General features: G+C 38.7%; 2 protein-coding genes across 2 annotated transcripts in view; both read right to left on the bottom strand.

Annotated features, from left to right (window-relative positions):
- LOC148741711 (uncharacterized) overlaps positions 1-2,272 on the bottom strand; it is a 10,638-nt gene extending 8,366 nt beyond the window's left edge. Inside the window, exons 1-2 of the mRNA XM_088744502.1 lie at positions 1,937-2,272; positions 999-1,184 (exon numbers count right to left, since the gene is read on the bottom strand). Coding sequence (XP_088600628.1) covers positions 999-1,184; positions 1,937-2,095 — 345 coding nt within the window. The 5' untranslated portion in view covers positions 2,096-2,272. The remainder of the gene's footprint in view (positions 1-998; positions 1,185-1,936) is intronic.
- Positions 2,273-5,558: 3,286 nt separating this feature from the next.
- LOC148741706 (hemicentin-1-like) overlaps positions 5,559-20,303 on the bottom strand; it is a 61,888-nt gene continuing 47,143 nt past the window's right edge. The window contains exons 16-31 of the mRNA XM_088744487.1: positions 19,511-19,786; positions 18,588-18,875; positions 17,743-18,018; positions 16,841-17,128; positions 15,995-16,270; positions 15,080-15,367; positions 14,218-14,493; positions 13,304-13,591; positions 12,443-12,718; positions 11,529-11,816; positions 10,758-11,027; positions 9,758-10,063; positions 9,145-9,423; positions 8,847-8,879; positions 6,393-6,510; positions 5,559-6,017 (exon numbers count right to left, since the gene is read on the bottom strand). Of these exons, the coding sequence (XP_088600613.1) occupies positions 5,645-6,017; positions 6,393-6,510; positions 8,847-8,879; positions 9,145-9,423; positions 9,758-10,063; positions 10,758-11,027; positions 11,529-11,816; positions 12,443-12,718; positions 13,304-13,591; positions 14,218-14,493; positions 15,080-15,367; positions 15,995-16,270; positions 16,841-17,128; positions 17,743-18,018; positions 18,588-18,875; positions 19,511-19,786 (4,199 nt within the window). The 3' untranslated portion in view covers positions 5,559-5,644. The remainder of the gene's footprint in view (positions 6,018-6,392; positions 6,511-8,846; positions 8,880-9,144; positions 9,424-9,757; positions 10,064-10,757; positions 11,028-11,528; positions 11,817-12,442; positions 12,719-13,303; positions 13,592-14,217; positions 14,494-15,079; positions 15,368-15,994; positions 16,271-16,840; positions 17,129-17,742; positions 18,019-18,587; positions 18,876-19,510; positions 19,787-20,303) is intronic.

The raw sequence follows: 20,303 nt of genomic DNA, 5'->3' as shown, positions 1-20,303 counted from the left end.
TCAAATCGAACAAGAAGTAATCATAATTACAGGCTGAGGTTTCAAGCATCCAGTTGTAACTGTTACAAATATTCATTTTTTGTGAGAATTGTAAAAGAATGGAACGATTTACCTGAGTGGGTTGTAGGGCCGGGAAATCTTGCATGTTTTAAGCGTTCTTTAGGTTCATTTGTTAATATTTCGTAGTATTAGAATCTTAATATTAGAATATTTTTAAGATTTTTTTTTTGGGAGTTTTTTACATAGGGCCAACCTTCTAAACTCCCTTTTTAAAGCATTCTTTGTACATTTACCTTTGTTTTCAAATGCTTTGAATAAACGTCTGTGTGTTAAGCGTATATGACAAATTTTTTTCCCCGCTGATTCTGGTCGTTGATAATGTTAGAAAAACGACTGTAAAGTTTTTAGATCTTGAGAATATTTTGAAACCCCTTTTTTTCGTTCAAAATGCGCGCTACTTTCATGTTCAATTTGTTCCAGAGATCACGCGGGCAAAAAGTCACATGATATATGTCTGTGCCGTCACTCGTCACTGTTTTTGAAAAACAAACCAATATGGCTGAAACGGAAGGGAAACCATCGAATCGCTAGACACCACCAAATTAAACAGTGCGGGTGAAAAATTAGCGTTAATCACTCGCAAATTCGAAGCCCCGAGCAAGAGAAATTAGGAGGCGCCTGTACGCGACAGCAATGTTATCAAACACTGTGACGTGACAAGCACAATTATCGTCCCCAGTTTCCCGGGACACTTTTATATGGAAATTGGCGGTATTCCGACCGCAAAGAATCATCCAAATTATTTTTTTTTCGCATTATCGAAACATTTTTCATTTATTACATATATCAAGAAAGGAAAATACTTAAAAAAAAAGTTGTCATATACACTTTAATACTGTATTGACATTGTAAGGAGAAATTCTGTTTTGGTGAAGTATGGGAGACAAAGGGTTAATCTTACTCGCCCGAGCACTCGCCCCTTGCATAAACGGTCTTACCTGATACATATCTACCGCTATCATTGGGTGTTTCTTACTTGGTATAATCACCAAAGTATTTCCTCTGATAACAGCGGGAGCCAGTAAAGACACAAACGCTAGTAAAGGACAGGAATTGGGACACGTGATACCAATAACTCCTACTGGTTCGTGAATCTTTACCGTGGCACCATAAAATGGAGTTTCCTTTAAAGAAAAAGAAGGTAATAACATTTCAAGAACACAAACTTACGACAGACATTATTAACATTAGTGTTAACTTTATCGCCTAATTACATCTACAGTCTGTACCTCCTGATCTTTTAAGGACTTGTTTCTTTGGGCGACTTGATTTTTTTTTTTTTTTGAGTGACATGACTAAACAATTTCGGGTGACATGACTCAGTTTCCAGGCGACATGACTTCGGGCATAGTTAATAGAACTTGACGGTAAACCAAAAAGGGAGGAAATATGTGAAAAATTAGTCCTAGCATGCAGCCTGATCGCTACTTCAACTTAATTACGCTCTCTTTCCGCCCTTCAAGCATCGGTAAAGCAAACTAAAACAGTATCGGAATGTTTTGCAGTATCCATATTCTCATTTTAACGAAAAAATGTTTAAAATTTTATTTTTTTCTTGTAAATTGTACATATAATTATATATACAATTAAACACATATGTATTTGGTTCCGTGGTATGAAGCACACCATTTCATTATGACTTTGAGATCTGTCAAAATGTGAGTATTCTTTTCTTGAACTGCATCTTATTTTAAACTAGCACTTTTAAAACTACCACTTCATCTATGAGAACGCACGCAGACCCCCAATAAGGGCCATGTCCTTAACCACTCATCACAACCCCGATGTGTATCTGTGATGCTCATTAAGAGTATGGCCTACAACAATGATCCCCCCATAAAAGGTGTCTGCAAAACAAGTGAATTCTTGAACTGACCTGCACAGCACCCCCATATTTGTCAGCATAAGCACCCCAGTAAAACAAGCGCTGGATTGTGATGTCCACTTCTTTCTTAGCTTCTTCCACAGAACATCCCGTCATGTCACAGAGTCTCTGGCTAAATTCACTGTGCAGTAGCTCTAAGTTCTCTGCCATGTAGTAAACGATTTGTGCTCAGTTATGGGCAGCTCTTTTCCCCCAGCTATAGGAACAAAAAAGTGGAGTGAATATATTATTCTAGTTGACTGCAACATATATGTACATGTATTATGTTCACTTCAAAAACTACAGAATCTTATAGTTTAAAAAAATAAATTAAGCAACAAATCTGATTCAAAATAACTTAGAAAACAGTGAAGAACTTGGAGCCAAGACATCAATAAGCTTACTAACTTGTCACATGTAACGATGGTAACAATGTGTAATATGCAATCCCTATGAGAAATCTCTTTCTTAACCCGGCAAACCGTAATAGTGACCAGCATCTCATTTCTCCTTACAGTAAACACTGCTGAATTAATTCATTGAGATCATGAGAATAAAGGAAATGATCTCCAACATAAGAAGCTTTGATTGTTGAACAAATTCTCCTTGTGAGTACCAAAAAAAGTTATAGGCAAGAGTGTAGAGAATGTGGATATTGATGTTAGCATGGAAGGGTTAAGGTCTTAATTACTGAAATTGAAAAGTGCACAAAAACATACCCTTGAGCTGCCTTATGGGCAGCTTCCACAGCATCTCTGATGTCTTTTCTGCCCTCTTCTTTACTGCCCTGTGTGCCCTGTGTGCCCTGTGTGCCCTGTGTGCCCTGTGTACCCTGTGTGCCCTGTGTGCCCTGTGTAACCTGTGTGCCCTGTGTGCCCTGTGTGCCCTGTGTGCCCTGTGTGCCATGTGTAACCTGTGTGCCCTGTGTACCCTGTGTACCCTGTGTACCCAAGTATACCCTGTATACCATGTATACAGGAAACCTGTATACATGGTATAACCTGTATAACGCGTTCAAAAGCAAAAAGCAAATTCCTCCAACTGCCTAAAATAAATTCAGGGAAAAATTTCCACAATTTCCGTTCGACTTGAAGAGGATATACTCCTTGCCTTTTACCGTCACAATTGAAACTAGAATTAGAGAATTCCAAGATAAAGGTATTAAATAACATAGTATTTACTAACGAAAGATTGTTTAGGTGGGGATTGGCAGATTCGCCCTCATGTACTTTTTGTAAACAAGAGGTTGAATCCTTCGAACATATCTTTTTCTACTGTAATGTTACCAAGGTTTTATGGGAAGCTGTCTGTTCTTGGCTTGGTGAATGTCAAGTTAGTTTTCAAACCTATGCAATAATGGATATAATTTTTGGAGCTTTCAATGTGGAAGAGGACTTTACTATTCTAAATCACCTACTACTGACAGCTAAATTATATAGATACAAGTGTAAATTGAATTCTAAAAATCCTTCTATAGGAGTTTATAAGACCAAGATCGGGGAGATATACCAGGTAGAAATGAAGATAGCAACAAAGCTGAATAAATTAGTTAAACATTTTCAGAAATGGAATAAGCTTTTGCCACATATCGTTTTGAGAGATGGTGTCCAAACAATGTAGAGTAGCACACGAAGTCAATTTTATTCCACATTCCAACTTCGACATTTTGTTATATCATAACTCATTTCGAGATACAATGATTCGCAACTGTAATGAAATTGTAACAAAATAAAAAAAACGTAAATCATCAGTATCGTTAAATTATTCTCTTAATTACTTCCTTTGTACCCCTAGAAGAGCGTGGTTAATTGAAGTGGAATGGTTGGGGAGCCATTTGTTGAATTTCTGTTGGCTTTTTGGGCGTAACCGTGCACAACGTTCAATTTGAACTGACCGACCAATAATCCCGGGGGGACTCCCATATAAAAAGGACTGGGATGCTCGTTGTCTCGCTTAGGGGTGTAAATTTCAAGATGATGGTCTCACTTTGGGTGTTCTGGGAAAAACTGAGTTACATTTAGCCGTAAGGGTCTCTTTTAGGGTTGCACGGGGTGAAAAATATATTTAAAAAATTCTTTTTCTCAGGAGCCTATTACTCAAGAGCCAATTGCTCCAGGCTTTATTTACTCGATTCATGTCATTAAAGATTGAAATGGTCTCATTTAGGGGTCCAAAATCGGTTGGGCCACGCTTACATTTGTCTCCTTTAGGAGTTTATTTAAAATTCCAGACGAGCATCCCAGTCCATTTTATATGGGATTCCCCCCCCCCCAGGCTAATAAAATCATAATAAGTTATTCATAATTCATTTGTAAACATACAAAACGGGATTGTGCACGGTCAGAGAGCTACCATTGTTTCCAACTGATGTTTGCCAGGTTTCCTGTATACATGGTATACAGGGTATACATGGGTATACATGAATATACAGGGTGTACAGGGTATACAAGGTAGACAGGGTATACGAGGTATACAAGGGTATACATGATACACATGGGTACAAAGGGTATAATGGGTAGACAGGGTACACAGGGTATACATGGGTACACAGGGCACACAGGGCACACGGGGTACACATGGATACACGGGGTACACATGGATACACGGGGTACACATGGGTACACGGGGTACTCAGGGTACACATGGGTACACAGGGTACACATGGGTACATAGGGGTTACAGGGAGTCTATATGGAGACTGGGTAACAGGGAGTCTATATGAAGACTGCCATGAATTACTTGCCAGAAAATTAGATACTCGTGGCGAAATGTACAAATGATAAGTCTTGCTGTAGGTCTGGTAACGAAACATCAGATCGAGGACCTGCGGGAAGGGAGTGTGCGGGTCGTCCGCAGATATAAAACGCGATGAGCGATGTCTTGTTTTCCTCTATTTCTTTTTTCTTTCCTTTTTTTTAATGGTTATTACCTAAAAAAGATCAGTCGAAATACAATCCAGGATGAAATCGAACCTCTTGGTGAGAGCATCTCGTGTATGTGCATGGTCTTTCGTGATCGAAACCAGTTTCATGCGTTGGCGGGCAACTTACTATTCTGCCTCAATAATCCTACCTTGACTAGAGTGTAAACTAGGCGCCAAGGCCTCTAAGTTTAGAAGATTGATAGTCTCTGTTACTTTGAGGTAATTATTGTCCCTGAGACTGAGAATTTCTTCGCTACAAATTACAATTTTCTTTTGTTTGCTAAAATTGTTCTGTTAGTCATTAGGTATGACTCAAAGCTTGGGTAGAACCGTTCACTTGAGTCAGATCATTCGTCAGTGACTATAACTGCATTACACAGCTCCTCAGGAGTCCAATCACAATTATTTTTTCTATACGCTTATACATGCATAAATACGGTGGATAAATTTCCAATTAACATTCGCGTGAGATGCCTAGTGCAGGGGTCTCTAGCACGAGCTAGTCAGCACCACGAGTCATAACTAAAACACTTCATTCCTAACCAATGGGGCTGAAAGATAATGAACAGAATCGATTAAATTCATTTAGACCCAGTCACCCACTACCTTTTCGTTGCAATTCTCGCTTAATACCATAAGTCTTTGATATCTTTTCTTTGTGGTGTGTACGATTTTTACATATACCATAATTGCAAACCGTGTGCCATGACACTCACTGAACTGCTGAACCTTTTAATGTCACTCTCTTAAAATAAAAACGAGTAAATAATTAATGAAAGAAACGAACAAAAAGCATATTAGTCGCTATAATGGTCAGTGTCGCTGCCAACACTAGACGTGTCTGTCTCTATGAACACTTGAGTAGGAGGTGGGACGGTTGGCCCCATAAGCGAGTTTTGAGGTGCTCTAATGCCACTGTAATGAGATCCTTGTCCGTACCGGCCTAAACTGTTTACGCTCGCGTACGTATTCGTCATGTTTAAGTCGTTCGCGTACGCTGGAAATGTTTGGTTTGCGGAAGTATAGATGACCTCCTTTTGAACTGCGTAAATAGGTTCCTGCAACACAACATGCAGCCTGGGTAGTACTTCTTTAACGTCATATTGTCTTTCAACACGCTCTCTGGGCAGTCCTCTTTTAACGTCCCGATGTCTATCATTTTTCTTGAGGCTAAAAAACATGTACGCAACAAATTCAATGATACATCATCATAAAAATATCTTACTAGAAAAATGAAAAAATATTTCATAGCAGCTTTGAGCTCAGATGTCGACTCCTTTTAGATCGGAAACCGTTTGACGGGTTCATCAAATGTACCTTCCTGAAGTCAGGTGAAGCAAAACCGATAGAAATTATCGAGGCGATAGAAATTATCATTGGAAATGCATCTAGAAATGATGGTGGTTTTAACCATATGTTGATAAAAATATTAGGTGTCCGTTACATGAATTTCTCTTTTTTAAAGCCAAATTTTATTTTTGTCTTTCATATTCAAATTTGATCCGAGATTATTTTTACTTAAGAGTGATAATGTGGTTTTTTTACCTTTTTTTCTTCTTTCTCAGCCTTCCAAAGCGAATGACCAACAAAAAGACTGTAAGAAGCAATCCTCCACCAGCAGCAGGTGCAATATACCACTTGTAGAAGAGAAATCCGCCTGAGACTTTAACGGGAGATAATAATAAGCGTAATAAGCGTAAACCGAAACCATGTATGTGATCGTCCAAAACTCTGAATCGTATGAATTCCCTGTAGAACACAATAATTTGTCACTGCTGAGTGTCGAGCGTTCGAAGACCTTAACTTTCAGCTTGTTATCCTGGTTATCATCAACAGAATTTGAGTTAAGGACTAAAAAGGCCTCGAGTGCACCTTAGAGGTACACTTGGAAAGACATGCAGAAAATAGACAACAAAGACAAAACAAAAGCAGGTGTTAATATTCTCCTTTACGGCTGCCGTTTGGATGTCACGCAACGCCTTTTCCCTTTAATCGTTATCGCTGTCTTTATGTCATCATTACTGGGCCTTGATCGTCCCAAGGTACACACCGCCCTTCACGAGTCACAGCCACGTGTGTTGAAGTCCTAAATGTAATAACTTTTCCAAATGTAATAAAGTCCTAAATGTAATAACTTTCCCAAATGTAATAAGGTCCTAAATGTAATAACACTTGGTCCAAAATGTAATAAGCCTCTAATGCAATCGTTCGACTGCGCAAATGCATTCTTGTTATAGCGGACATCCACATTGAGGTATTAAAGTGACAGCTGTTGCACCGAAAAATCCTCTGACCAGTATTCATGTCACATTGCAGGCTCGCTGATATCAACCAGCATCTTTTTACTTACTAGTCGCAAGTCGAATAGCATTGGCTGGAGACCGTTATACTGACATCATCTAACGACAGCTACCAAAACAATGAGTACGCTGACCAATACCTCCATATATCACTGGCTCAGACTCCAAGTACAATAGAGTTTGGAAAAATGTGATAATGTTATACTTGTGTGATCAGTGATGGAGGTACAAGTCATAAACCAAATTAAGAATTTAGACAAGGAACTTGCCGATGTCGGACAATTTTCGGGCTGGGAGATAAATTTTTTGTTTTTACTTTTTAGACCAGACCTTGTTAGCATGCACATTTTGTTTCCCAATTCGGAACATGTGAGAGCTCTCCAGAAAGTTATTGTTTTCAAATTGTCGAATATTTTCGTGGTTATATGAATAGCGACGAGATGATTTTTCTGCCCAAGAGAAAATAATTGAGAACAACTGTATCCTCTTGATCTTGAAATGCATGCAACAAATCCAACAAAGAAAAAAGGTACTGCGAGGATCTGAATCAAATTATATACTCAGTGACTTACATTTAACAGGTGTAAATGAAAAGAAGCTGCTGACCAGCACATTCAAAATGGTTATCTATGTCAAAGGTTGTTAATGATGTACCGATCCCCAAAATCTCACGCAAAAATTTGTGCTTTTCCTTTCTCTGAGATGTGAGTACAACTAATCGTGTGAGCCGGTTTTTTATTATCTACTATTTGATTTAAAGAAAAAATGGAAAACATGGTTTGCTCGACGCGCTGATCTCCTTAACGATCAAACATTAGATAAAACAGCATAATCTGACTCTGAAACGGACTATTCTTCTACTCAATCGAAATAATTTCGTCTCGTCCGTCTCGTTTCCATGTCTAAATGTAAATGTGGGGGTTTTTAGTGAAACGCGATTGGCTGTTTTCAATTTCCGTGACTCGTGATTGTAAAAAGTTAAAAGCCGTGAACTGTGAATGATATGCCAGTCGCGCTACGTGAAACAAAGACACTATTTTCAGTTATCCGTTATTACTAGAAAGAAAACACATTTTTTTTCCGTAAAAAATTGCTTGCCGAAAATATAAAATCTCTTGACCAAGCCTCTTCGGTCAAGATGGCCGGATTTGTCAGCGTTCTATTGTTTTAGGATCTGTCAATTTGATGCCAAAAGCACATCATTATGAAGGTTTGTAGCCAATGCTTCTCGGCCTACATATCAAGCAAAAAAAAACCCTGATTAAAAAGGCGAAAGAGCTCACAATAAGCCATGAATTTTGGTCAGAGGATTCTCTGGTGCAACAGTTGTCACTTTAATATCTCATTGTGGATGCACAAGCACAGTTAAACTATTGTATTGGATGCTTATTACATTTAGGACCAAATGTTATTGCATTTAGGACTTTATTATAATTAGGACAAAATGTTATCACACTTAGGACAAATGTTATTACATTTAGGAAAAAATGTTATTACATTTAGGACAAAATGTTATTACATTTACGACCAAGTGTTATTACATTTAGGACTTTATTACATTTAGACTAGATTACGGAGTTCAAGTCCCATCTGGGGCTCGGATTTTTTCTATTACACTAAAAATTATTACATTTAGGAAAGTTATTACATTTAGGACGTCAACACACGTGGACCAAAGTACTAGATGAAATGAACTTACCTGTGTCTTTACTGCCTTTCCGAAACTCGCGTTCTGAAAAGAAAAACCCTTGCGATACAGTTTCTCTTTTTGCTATTACATACCGAAAGTGCACAGGACTGAAGCACACACATCTAATGAAATATGTAACGGAAAAAAAACTAGGCATGTGCAGAGGCCCTTCGATCCTCCCATATTCTTCAACTTATCCTTAGAACAGTTAAAGCTTCAGCGATAAAGCTGGCGATGTTGATTTTCAAACTTTCGCTTCTGTCTTAAACTAAAACCCAAAGCAACAACAACAAAATAGGGCACAAACCTTCTTCATATATCTGCACTTCAATTACTTTGATTATCTCGCATCCGCCCTCTTTGAGTACAATTTCGTAGATTCCCCGTTGTTCAAGGCTTGCTGCAACTATTTCCAGCTCGGTTTTATTAGCATTCAAAAAGGTGTAGTGAGGGTCATCATCGTCAACCAATTCGTCACCGTGCGTCCAAAATAACGCGCCCAAATCTGATTTCTCAACTTTCAAGATGGCAGAATCACCAGCCTTTATTTTAATAGGACTCTCGACCGAGGCATTCAGGAATACATCTGCAAAATGGCAGCGTTGGGATGAGTAAATTGTGTGTCTTTTTGAAACATGGATTGTTGGGTTCTTTAAACAGTAAAACACGTCAAAAAAGAAACATATCAGCCAAAATACATGCAAATAGTTGAGTTATCTCGTAAATGGATTGATCATCGGTTGAAGTCGTACACACATTCAATTAACTTGAATATTTGAACAAAAAAAGTCTTGAAAGTGGATAAAAAGAAATGAAAAAGTAGAGAAGAATTAAGACAAGGGAGAAACTAAGATCGAGAGGAGAAAGAAAAAATAAGGATAGAGGATGAACGTTTTCCATTCATTATTCAATTTTCTTACCACGAACTCTTAAAAAAAACGAGGTAAAGGAGAAAACAGATGCAACAGGTGACCCATTTTGCATTACAACTGCAAAGGCGGTGTAGTTTCCAGAGTGAGAGGGTAAAGCATCGTGGACATCCAGCGCTGTGTTGTTCTCCCCCAGAGAAAAGTGGTCATTTTCCTGTACTTCAGCGAATATGTTATATCTCCAAATAACGTAGAAATCTAAGCCATCAAAATAGTTGTTAACTTCTACTGCAAGGGAAGCTTTTTCCCCGACACAGATATCGGAATGAGCGCTGATCGGCCAAATTTTGATGTCCCCTGTAGTGATAGAACAAAGTAAAAAAATTTATCTTTTCTTTTTCAAGATAGGTGGCTCTGTCGTTTACGCTATGGAAGTTTGGAAAATCATGTCGACTTGCTCCGTATATTGAAAAATCGACGCTATTTTTTCATGTATCTCAGTTTGCATAAAACTAAACGCCTAGCTCTGTACAGAACTAGCAAATAATACACGCAGATGTTTTGCGAGTTGCGTAGTATTTTTTCGGAGAAGGGCGACGAAAGTCCGAGCAATGAGAAAAATGTCGGCTCGTAGTATGTACTATGTGTTTTGATTTTAGTTTTCGAAATACAATCTACAGCCTCATATGTGTGTGGTATCGATCGCAAACGGAGTATACGCGAAAGACGAAAACAACGCGAACGAAACCATTAAACTGTTCTTTTTGAATAACAAAAAGAAAGATGTAGCGCTTAAAATTTAAAATTTTTTTAAAGAGAGTCTAAAAAGGGAAAAAAATTAGACTGTGGATCGTTCGGCGCGTCATTTACAGTGTAAGACCGTTTCATATTTTGGTATTGGAAGCGATAATCGTGGAATAACGTCTTAATGTAATAATTTCAAATAGCTTTTTTGACTTATCATCCTAAATGACCTATTCTCAAGTGTGTAATAGCGTTGACGATCTATTACAACTTCCAGAGACCAAAACCAATACTAAGGAAAACAGACCTGTCTGGGCTTGAATTTCTTCACGTTTCTCACATCCACCCTCCTTGAGGAAAACCTCAAAAACTCCTGCCTGCTCCGGGCCTGTATTAGATATTTCCAACTCAGTTTTATTGGGATTCAAAAAGGTGTAGTGAGGTTCTTTGCCGGTTACCAGGCTTTCATTGAACTTCCAAACTAAAGTGCCCAACTCTGATTTTTCTACTTTTAAGATGGTGTTATCACCAACCCGTGTGATAACGGGACTTTTGACCAGAGTGTTTAGGTAGACATCTGCAAAATTGATTCGGAAGTTAAAAGACGTGCCATGTCTTTGTATAAATACCAATTATAGTCTTCATGATATGCTCTTATGAGTGAAACACATCACTAAAGATGATCCCGAGTGTACCAAAGATCAATATTTGAATTATGTTGTCAATGAAATGCATAACATTTTTGCTTTCAACGGGATGAGATACAGAGTAGGAACAGCAAACAAATGAGGAAAACGAGCAAAATTTAACAAAGGGACGCGATAAAAAGATGGGAGGAGCGAACGAATACATGGACAATCGGACGGACGGACGGACAGACAGACGGACTACAGATGGATAAAGACATTTAGATGGAAAAATGAATGGATGGATGGATTAACGACAGGAAGGAGGGAAGGAAGGAAGGAAGAAGAGGAGATTTTATGTACACATTTGAAAAAAATGAAACTGCCGGTAAAGTCTCTACGATGTTTCCCAGCAAGAGAATGTTTAAGTTTGCAAATAGCAATGATCTTACCACGAACTTTCAACTCAAACGAAATGGAATCAACCAACATCGATTTATTTGTAAGGAGGTAAAAAGTGTACTTTCCAGCGTGTTTCGGTAAAGCGTTCTTTATATCCAAAACTGTCCCGTTCACCCTCTCCTCAAGATGTTCACTTTTCGGCAAATATCTATAGTCACGTCCCCAGAAGTATTTCAGGTTATATAAGTCGCCGGCGCCGATTAGCTGGACCTCGAAAGAAGTATTTCCACCGACACAGACGTCGGCAGAAAGATTCACAAATGAAATTTGGTACTTTCCTGCGGTGGTAAAACAACATTGATGAGTGTAAAGTATGATTTCAAAGCTGTTTCGCAGCGAACTTCACCTTTCAACTATGAGACAGATAACACACTTTGCTCTCATCGACTTAATGACTATTACTGCATCCCTGTAAGGTTTTTGATGCTCCTTGCTGATATTTGCAATGGAGATAGGGGCTCATTTTGCCATTCAATTGAACCTAACCCGGTCTACAAAACGTGATGTGCCGATGTTGAAAGATAAAATTTTAAAGAGAGTGGGAAATATGGCCTCATTCCCATCTTATGACAGCTACAAGTCCTATTTATTTGATGATGAGCTAAGAAATAAAAAATGCTGATCGTTCCACTAGACAACAATAAATCAACCTGGAAAACATGGTTCAAAGCAAATTCATTTTTATCAACCCGTTCCTTGTCGACAAGCCCTTCCCCTAATCCCCACTAGATAAGAAGGGTGCATTTTATGCATAATATTCTAGATGCATCGGTATAATCTTTTGATAGGAGAAAGGTGTAGGATTATGTCTCCATGAGTGCAATCAAGTTAGTGTTATCATCTATGCTACTTATTTGCATAGCCAGAACAACTATCTCAATTGAGCTTACTAAAAATCACAAACCTATTATCTCCAGATTAATCTCTTCAGTCAACTCGCCGCATTTGCTATCTTTAAGCACAACCTTGTATGAACCCTCCTGCTCCGGTTGAGCATCAGAAATTTGTAGCTCGGTTTTACTTGGAGTCACAAAAGTGTAATGAGGATCCCCGCCATCCACAAGTTTTCCATTATGCCTCCATGATAAAGAGCCCAAGTATGATTTCTCAACTTTCAAGGTGGTTGAAGCTGTTCGCATTATTCTTAAGGGAGTCTGGCTGAGAACTTTTAAGTAGACATCTGCAAAATACATTTAGAAGAGCACTTTTCATTTCGTTTTGATGGTATTGGAGTTGTGCTATTTGATAACAAAAGATGAAAGTAATTCGGAAGTTGAAAGACGTCCCATGTCTTTGTATAAATACCTATTATAGTCTTCATGATATGGTGTTATGAGTGAAACACATCACTGAAGACGATCCCGAGTGTATCAAAGATCAATATTTGAATTATCTTGTCAATGTAATGCATAACTTTTTTGCTTTCTACGGGATGAGATACAGAGTAGGAACAGCAAACAAAGGAGCAAAACGAGCAAAAGTTTAGAAAGGGAGGCGAGAAAAAGATGGGAGAAGCGAGTAAATACATGGACAGTCGGACGGAGGATAGACGCACCGACGGACTGACTGCAGATGGATAAAGACATTTAGATGGAAAAATGAATGGATGAATGGATAAAAGACAGGAAGGAGGAAAGAAGGGAAGGAAGGAAGGAAGAAGAGGAGATTTTAAGTTCACAGTTAAAAAGAATAAAACTGCCGGTAAAGTCTCTACGATGTTTCCCAGCAAGAGAATGTTTAAGTTTGCAAATAGCAATGATCTTACCACGAACTTTCAACTCAAACGAAATGGAATCAACCAACATCGATTTTTTTGTAAGGAGGTAAAAAGTGTAATTTCCAGCGTGTTTCGGTAAAGCGTTCTTTATATCCAAAACTGTCCCGTTCACCCTCTCCTCAAGATGTTCACTTTTCTGCAAATATCTATAGTCACGTCCCCAGAAGTATTTCAGGTTATATAAGTCGTCGGCGCCGATTAGCTGGATCTCGAAAGAAGTATTTCCACCGACGCAGACGTCGGCAGAAAGATTCACAAATGAAATTTGGTACTTTCCTGCGGTGGTAAAACAACATTGATGAGTGTAAAGTATGATTTTAAAGCTGTTTCGCAGCGAACTTCACCTTTCAACTATGAGACAGATAACACACTTTGCTCTCATCGACTAAATGACTATTACTGCATCCCTGTAAGGTTTTTGATGCTCCTTGCTGATATTTGCAATGGAGATAGGGGCTCATTTTGCCATTCAATTGAACCTAACCCGGTCTACAAAAAGTGGAGTGCCGATGTTGAAAGATAAAATTCTAAAGAGAGTAGGAAATATGGCCTCATTACCATCTTATGACAGCTACAAGTCTATTTATTTGATGATGAGCAAGGAAATAAAAAGTGCTGATCGTTCCACTAGACAACAATGAATGAACCAGGAAAACATGGTTCAAAGCAAATTCATTTTTATCAGCCCGTTCCCTCTTGACAAGCCCTTTCCCTGATCCCCACTAGATAAGAAGGGTGCATTTTATGCATAATATTCTAGATGCAGCGATATAATCTTTTTTATAGGAGAACGCTGTAGGATTATGTCTCCACGACTACAATCAAATTTGTGTTATCATCTATGCTACTTATTTGCATAGCCAGAACAACCATCTCAATTGAGCTTACTAAAAATCACAAACCTATTATCTCCAGATTAATCTCTTCAGTCAACTCGCCGCATTTGCTATCTTTAAGCACAACCTTGTATGAACCCTCCTGTTCCGGTTGAGCATCAGATATTTGTAGCTCGGTTTTACTTGGAGTCACAAAAGTGTAATGAGGATCCCCGCCATCCACAAGTTTTCCATTATGTCTCCATGATAAAGAGCCCAAGTATGATTTCTTAACTTTCAAGGTGGTTGAAGCTGTTCGCATTATTCTTAAGGGAGTCTGGCTGAGAACTTTTAAGTAGACATCTGCAAAATACATTCAGAAGAGCACCTTTCATTTCGTTTTGATGCTATTGGAGTTGTGCTATTTGATAACAAAAGATGAAAGTAATTCGGAAGTTGAAAGACGTGCCATGTCTTTGTATAAATACCTATTACAGTCTTCATGATATGGTGTTATGAGTGAAACACATCACTGAAGACGATCCCGAGTGTATCAAAGATCAATATTTGAATTATCTTGTCAATGTAATGCATAACTTTTTCGCTTTCTACGGGATGAGATACAGAGTAGGAACAGCAAACAAAGGAGCAAAACGAGCAAAAGTTAAGAAAGGGAGGCGATAAAAAGATGGGAGAAGCAAACGAATACATGGACAATCGGACGGACGGATAGACGGACCAACGGACTGACTGCAGATGGATAAAGACATTTGGATGGAAAAATGAATGGAAGGATGGATAAAAGACAGGAAGGAGGAAAGGAGGGAAGGAAGGAAGGAAGAAGAGGAGATTTTATGTTCACACTTAAAAAGAATAAAACTGCCGGTAAAGTCTCTACGATGTTTCCCAGCAAGAGAATGTTTAAGTTTGTAAATAGCAATGATCTTACCACGAACTTTCAACTCAAAGGAAATGGAATCAACCAACATCGATTTTTTTGTAAGGAGGTAAAAAGTGTAATTTCCAGCGTGTTTCGGTAAAGCGTTCTTTATATCCAAAACTGTCCCGTTCACCCTCTCCTCAAGATGTTCACTTTTCGGCAAATATCTATAGTCACGTCCCCAGAAGTATTTCAGGTTATATAAGTCGTCGGCGCCGATTAGCTGGATCTCGAAAGAAGTATTTCCACCGACACAGACGTCGGCAGAAAGATTCACAAATGAAATTTGGTACTTTCCTGCGGTGGTAAAACAACATTGATGAGTGTAAAGTATGATTTTAAAGCTGTTTCGCAGCGAACTTCACCTTTCAACTATGAGACAGATAACACACTTTGCTCTCATCGACTAAATGACTATTACTGCATCCCTGTAAGGTTTTTGATGCTCCTTGCTGATATTTGCCATGGAGATAGGGGCTCATTTTGCCATTCAATTGAACCTAACCCGGTCTACAAAAAGTGGAGTGCCGATGTTGAAAGATAAAATTCTAAAGAGAGTAGGAAACATGGCCTCATTACCATCTTATGACAGCTACAAGTCCTATTTATTTGATGATGAGCTAAGAAATAAAAAATGCTGATCGTTCCACTAGACAACAATGAATGAACCAGGAAAACATCGTTCAAAGCGAATTCATTTTTATCAGCCCGTTCCTTGTCGACAAGCCCTTTCCCTAATCCCCACTAGATAAAAAGGGTGCATTTTATGCATAATATTCTAGATGCAGCGATATAATTTTTTTTATAGGAGAAGGGTGTAGGATTATGTCTCCATGACTGCAATCAAGTTAGTGTTATCATCTATGCTACTTATTTGCATAGCCAGAACAACCATCTCAATTGAGCTTACTAAAAATCACAAACCTATTATCTCCAGATTAATCTCTTCAGTCAACTCGCCGCATTTGCTATCTTTAAGCACAACCTTGTATGAACCCTCCTGCTCCGGTTGAGCATCAGAAATTTGTAGCTCGGTTTTACTTGGAGTCACAAAAGTGTAATGAGGATCCCCGCCATCCACAAGTTTTCCATTATGTCTCCATGATAAAGAGCCCAAGTATGATTTCTTAACTTTCAAGGTGGTTGAAGCTGTTCGCATTATTCTTAAGGAAGTCTGGCTGAGAACTTTTAAATAGACATCTGCAAAATACATTCAGAAGAGCACTTTTCATTTCGTTTTGATGGTATTGCAGTTGTGCTATTTGATAACAAAAGATGAAAGTAATTCGGATGTTAAAAGACGTGCCATGTCTTTGTATAAATACCGATTATAGTCTTTTTGATATGTTGTTATGAGTGAAACACATCATTAAAGATGATCCCGAGTGTACCAAAGATCAATATCTGAATTATCTTGTCCATGAAATGCATAACTATTTTGCTTTCAACGGGATGAGATACAGAGTAGGAACAGCAAACAAAGGAGCAAAACGAGCAAAAGTTAAGAAAAGGAGGCGATAAAAAGATAGGAGAGGCGAGGGAATACATGGACAGTCGGACGGACGGACGGACAGACGGACTGCAGATAGATGAAGATATTTAGATGGAAAAATGAATGGATGGATGGATTAAAGACAGGAAGGAGGGAAGGAAGGAAGGAAGAAGAGGAGATTTTATGTTCACAGCTAAAAAGAATAACACTGCCGGTAAAGTCTCTACGATGTTTCCCAGCAAGAGAAGGTTTAAGTTTGCAAATAGCAATGATCTTACCACGAACTTTCAACTCAAAGGAAATGGAATCAACCAACATCGATTTTTTTGTAAGGAGGTAAAAAGTGTACTTTCCAGCGTGTTTCGGTAAAGCGTTCTTTATATCCAAAACTGTCCCGTTCACCCTCTCCTCAAGATGTTCACTTTTCTGCAAATATCTATAGTCACGTCCCCAGAAGTATTTCAGGTTATATAAGTCGTCGGCGCCGATTAGCTGGATCTTGAAAGAAGTATTTCCACCGACACAGACGTCGGCAGAAAGATTCACAAATGAAATTTGGTACTTTCCTGCGGTGGTAAAACAACATTGATGAGTGTAAAGCTGTTTCGCAGCGAACTTCACCTTTCAGCTATGAGACAGATAACACACTTTGCTCTCATCGACTAAATGACTATTACTGCATCCCTGTAAGGTTTTTGATGCTCCTTGCCGATATTTGCAATGGAGATAGGGGCTCATTTTGCCATTCAATTGAACCTAACCCGGTCTACAAGAGGTGAAGCGCTGATGTTGAAAGATCAAATTCTAAAGAGAGTGGGAAATATGGCCTCATTACCATCTTATCACAGCTACAAGTCCTATTTATTTGATAATGAGCGAAGAAATAAAAAATGCTGATCGTTCCACTAGACAACAATGAACGAACCAGGAAAACATGGTTCAAAGCAAATTCATTTTTATCAACCCGTTCCTTGTCGACAAGCCCTTTCCCTAATCCCCACTAGATAAGAAGGGTGCATTTTATGCATAATATTCTAGATGCAGCGGTATAATTTTTTTTATAGGAGAAGGGTGTAGGATTATGTCTCCATGACTGCAATCAAGTTAGTGTTATCATCTATGCTACTTATTTGCATAGCCAGAACAACTATCTCAATTGAGCTTACTAAAACTCACAAACCTATTATCTCCAGATTAATCTCTTCAGTCAACTCGCCGCATTTGCTATCTTTAAGCACAACCTTGTATGAACCCTCCTGCTCCGGTTGAGCATCAGAAATTTGTAGCTCGGTTTTACTTGGAGTCACAAAAGTGTAATGAGGATCCCCGCCATCCACAAGTTTTCCATTATGCCTCCATGATAAAGAGCCCAAGTATGATTTCTCAACTTTCAAGGTGGTTGAAGCTGTTCGCATTATTCTTAAGGGAGTCTGGCTGAGAACTTTTAAGTAGAGATCTGCAAAATACATTCAGAAGAGCACTTTTCATTTCGTTTTGATGGTATTGGAGTTGTGCTATTTGATAACAAAAGATGAAAGTAATTCGGAAGTTAAAGACGTGCCATGTCTTTGTATAAATACCGATTATAGTCTTTATGATATGCTGTTATGAGTGAAACACATCACTAAAGATGATCCCGAGTGTATCAAAGATCAATATTCGAATTATCTTGTCCATGAAATGCATACCTTTTTCGCTTTCAACGGGATGAGATACAGAGTAGGAACAGCAAACAAAGGAGGAAAACGAGCAAAAGCTAAGAAAAGGAGGCGATAAAAAGATGGGAGAAGCGAGCAAATATATGGACAATCGGACGGACGGACGGACGGACGGACAGATGGACTGCAGATGGATAAAGACATTTGGATGGAAAAATGAATGGATGGATGGATGAAAGACAGGAAGGAGGGAAGGAAGAAGAGGAGATTTTATGTTCACACTTAAAAAGAATAAAACTGCCGGTAAAGTCTTTGCGATGTTTCCCAGCAAGAGAATGTTTAAGTTTGCAAATAGCAATGATCTTACCACGAACTTTCAACTCGAACGAAATGGAGTCAACCAACATCGATTTATTTGTAAGAAGGTAAAAAGTGTACTTTCCAGCGTGTTTCGGTAAAGCGTTCTTTATATCCAAAACTGTCCCGTTCACCCTCTCCTCAAGATGTTCACTTTTCGGCAAATATCTATAGTCACGTCCCCAGAAGTATTTCAGGTTATATAAGTCGCCGGCGCCGATTAGCTGGATCTCGAAAGAAGTATTTCCACCGACACAGACGTCGGCAGAAAGATTCACAAATGAAATTTGGTACTTTCCTGCGGTGGTAAAACAATATTGATGAGTGTAAAGTATGATTTCAAAGCTGTTTCGCAGCGAACTTCACCTTTCAACTATGAGACAGATAACACACTTTGCTCTCATCGACTAAATGACTATTACTGCATCCCTGTAAGGTTTTTAATGCTCCTTGCTAATTTTTGCAATGGAGATAGGGGCTCATTTTGCCATACAATTGAACGTAACCCGGTCTACAAAACGTGGAGTGCCGATGTTGAAAGATAAAATTATAAGGAGAGTGGGAAATATGGCCTCATTCCCATCTTATGACAGCTACAAGTCCCATTTATTTGATGATGAGCTAAGAAATAAAAATGCTGATCGTTCCACTAGACAACAATGAATGAACCAGGAAAACATCGTTCAAAGGAAATTCATTTTTATCAACCCGTTTCTTGGCGCTGCGCTAAACAAGCCCTTTCCCTAATCCCCACTAGATAAGAAGGGTGCATTTTATGCATAATATTGTAGATGCAGCGGTATAATTTTTTTTATAGGAGAAGGGTGTAGGATTATGTCTCCATGACTGCAATCAAGTAAGTGTTATCATCTATGCTACTTATTTGCATAGCCAGAACAACCATCTCAACTGAGCTTACTAAAAATCACAAACCTATTATCTCCAGATTAATCTCTTCAGTCAACTCGCCGCATTTGCTATCTTTAAGCACAACCTTGTATGAACCCTCCTGCTCCGGTTGAGCATCAGAAATTTGTAGCTCGGTTTTACTTGGAGTCACAAAAGTGTAATGAGGATCCCCGCCATCCACAAGTTTTCCATTATGCCTCCATGATAAAGAGCCCAAGTATGATTTCTCAACTTTCAAGGTGGTTGAAGCTGTTCGCATTATTCTTAAGGGAGTCTGGCTGAGAACTTTTAAATAGACATCTGCAAAATACATTCAGAAGAGCACTTTTCATTTCGTTTTGATGGTATTGGAGTTGTGCTATTTGATAACAAAAGATGAAAGTAAAAAGATATCCCTAGGGAGGAAGGAAGGAACTGGAACGACCAGAGAGATCATTACAGTTCTAACTTTTTCTTGTAAAAGGGCACGGAACAGTAATCTTACCTCGGACTGTCAAACAGATGAATCCCCACGTAAGGATCTTATTATCCGACTTTCGTTGAAGTAAAGTAAAGTACCTCCCGGCATGAACAGGCAAGGCGTTAGATACATTAAGGTACATAGTGTTCGGTCCTTTACGATAATGCTCTCCGTTCACGATTCTCTTGCTCTTTTTTTTCCAAGTTACATAGACAGCATTAGGATCGCCATTAGTGATCCTGAACGCGAGAGTAGCGGTTTTACCACGACAAACTGTAACCCAACGCTCGACTGGTGAATATGAAAGGCATTCTCCTTCTATTAGAGAAAAAAAAAACAAATTCGTATATCATAGGA

This window comes from Stylophora pistillata, chromosome 1 (genome assembly GCF_964205215.1).
Source record: "Stylophora pistillata chromosome 1, jaStyPist1.2, whole genome shotgun sequence".
In the NCBI taxonomy this organism is placed as follows: Eukaryota; Metazoa; Cnidaria; class Anthozoa; order Scleractinia; family Pocilloporidae; genus Stylophora; species Stylophora pistillata.
This window is presented reverse-complemented; position numbering and strand designations above follow the sequence as displayed.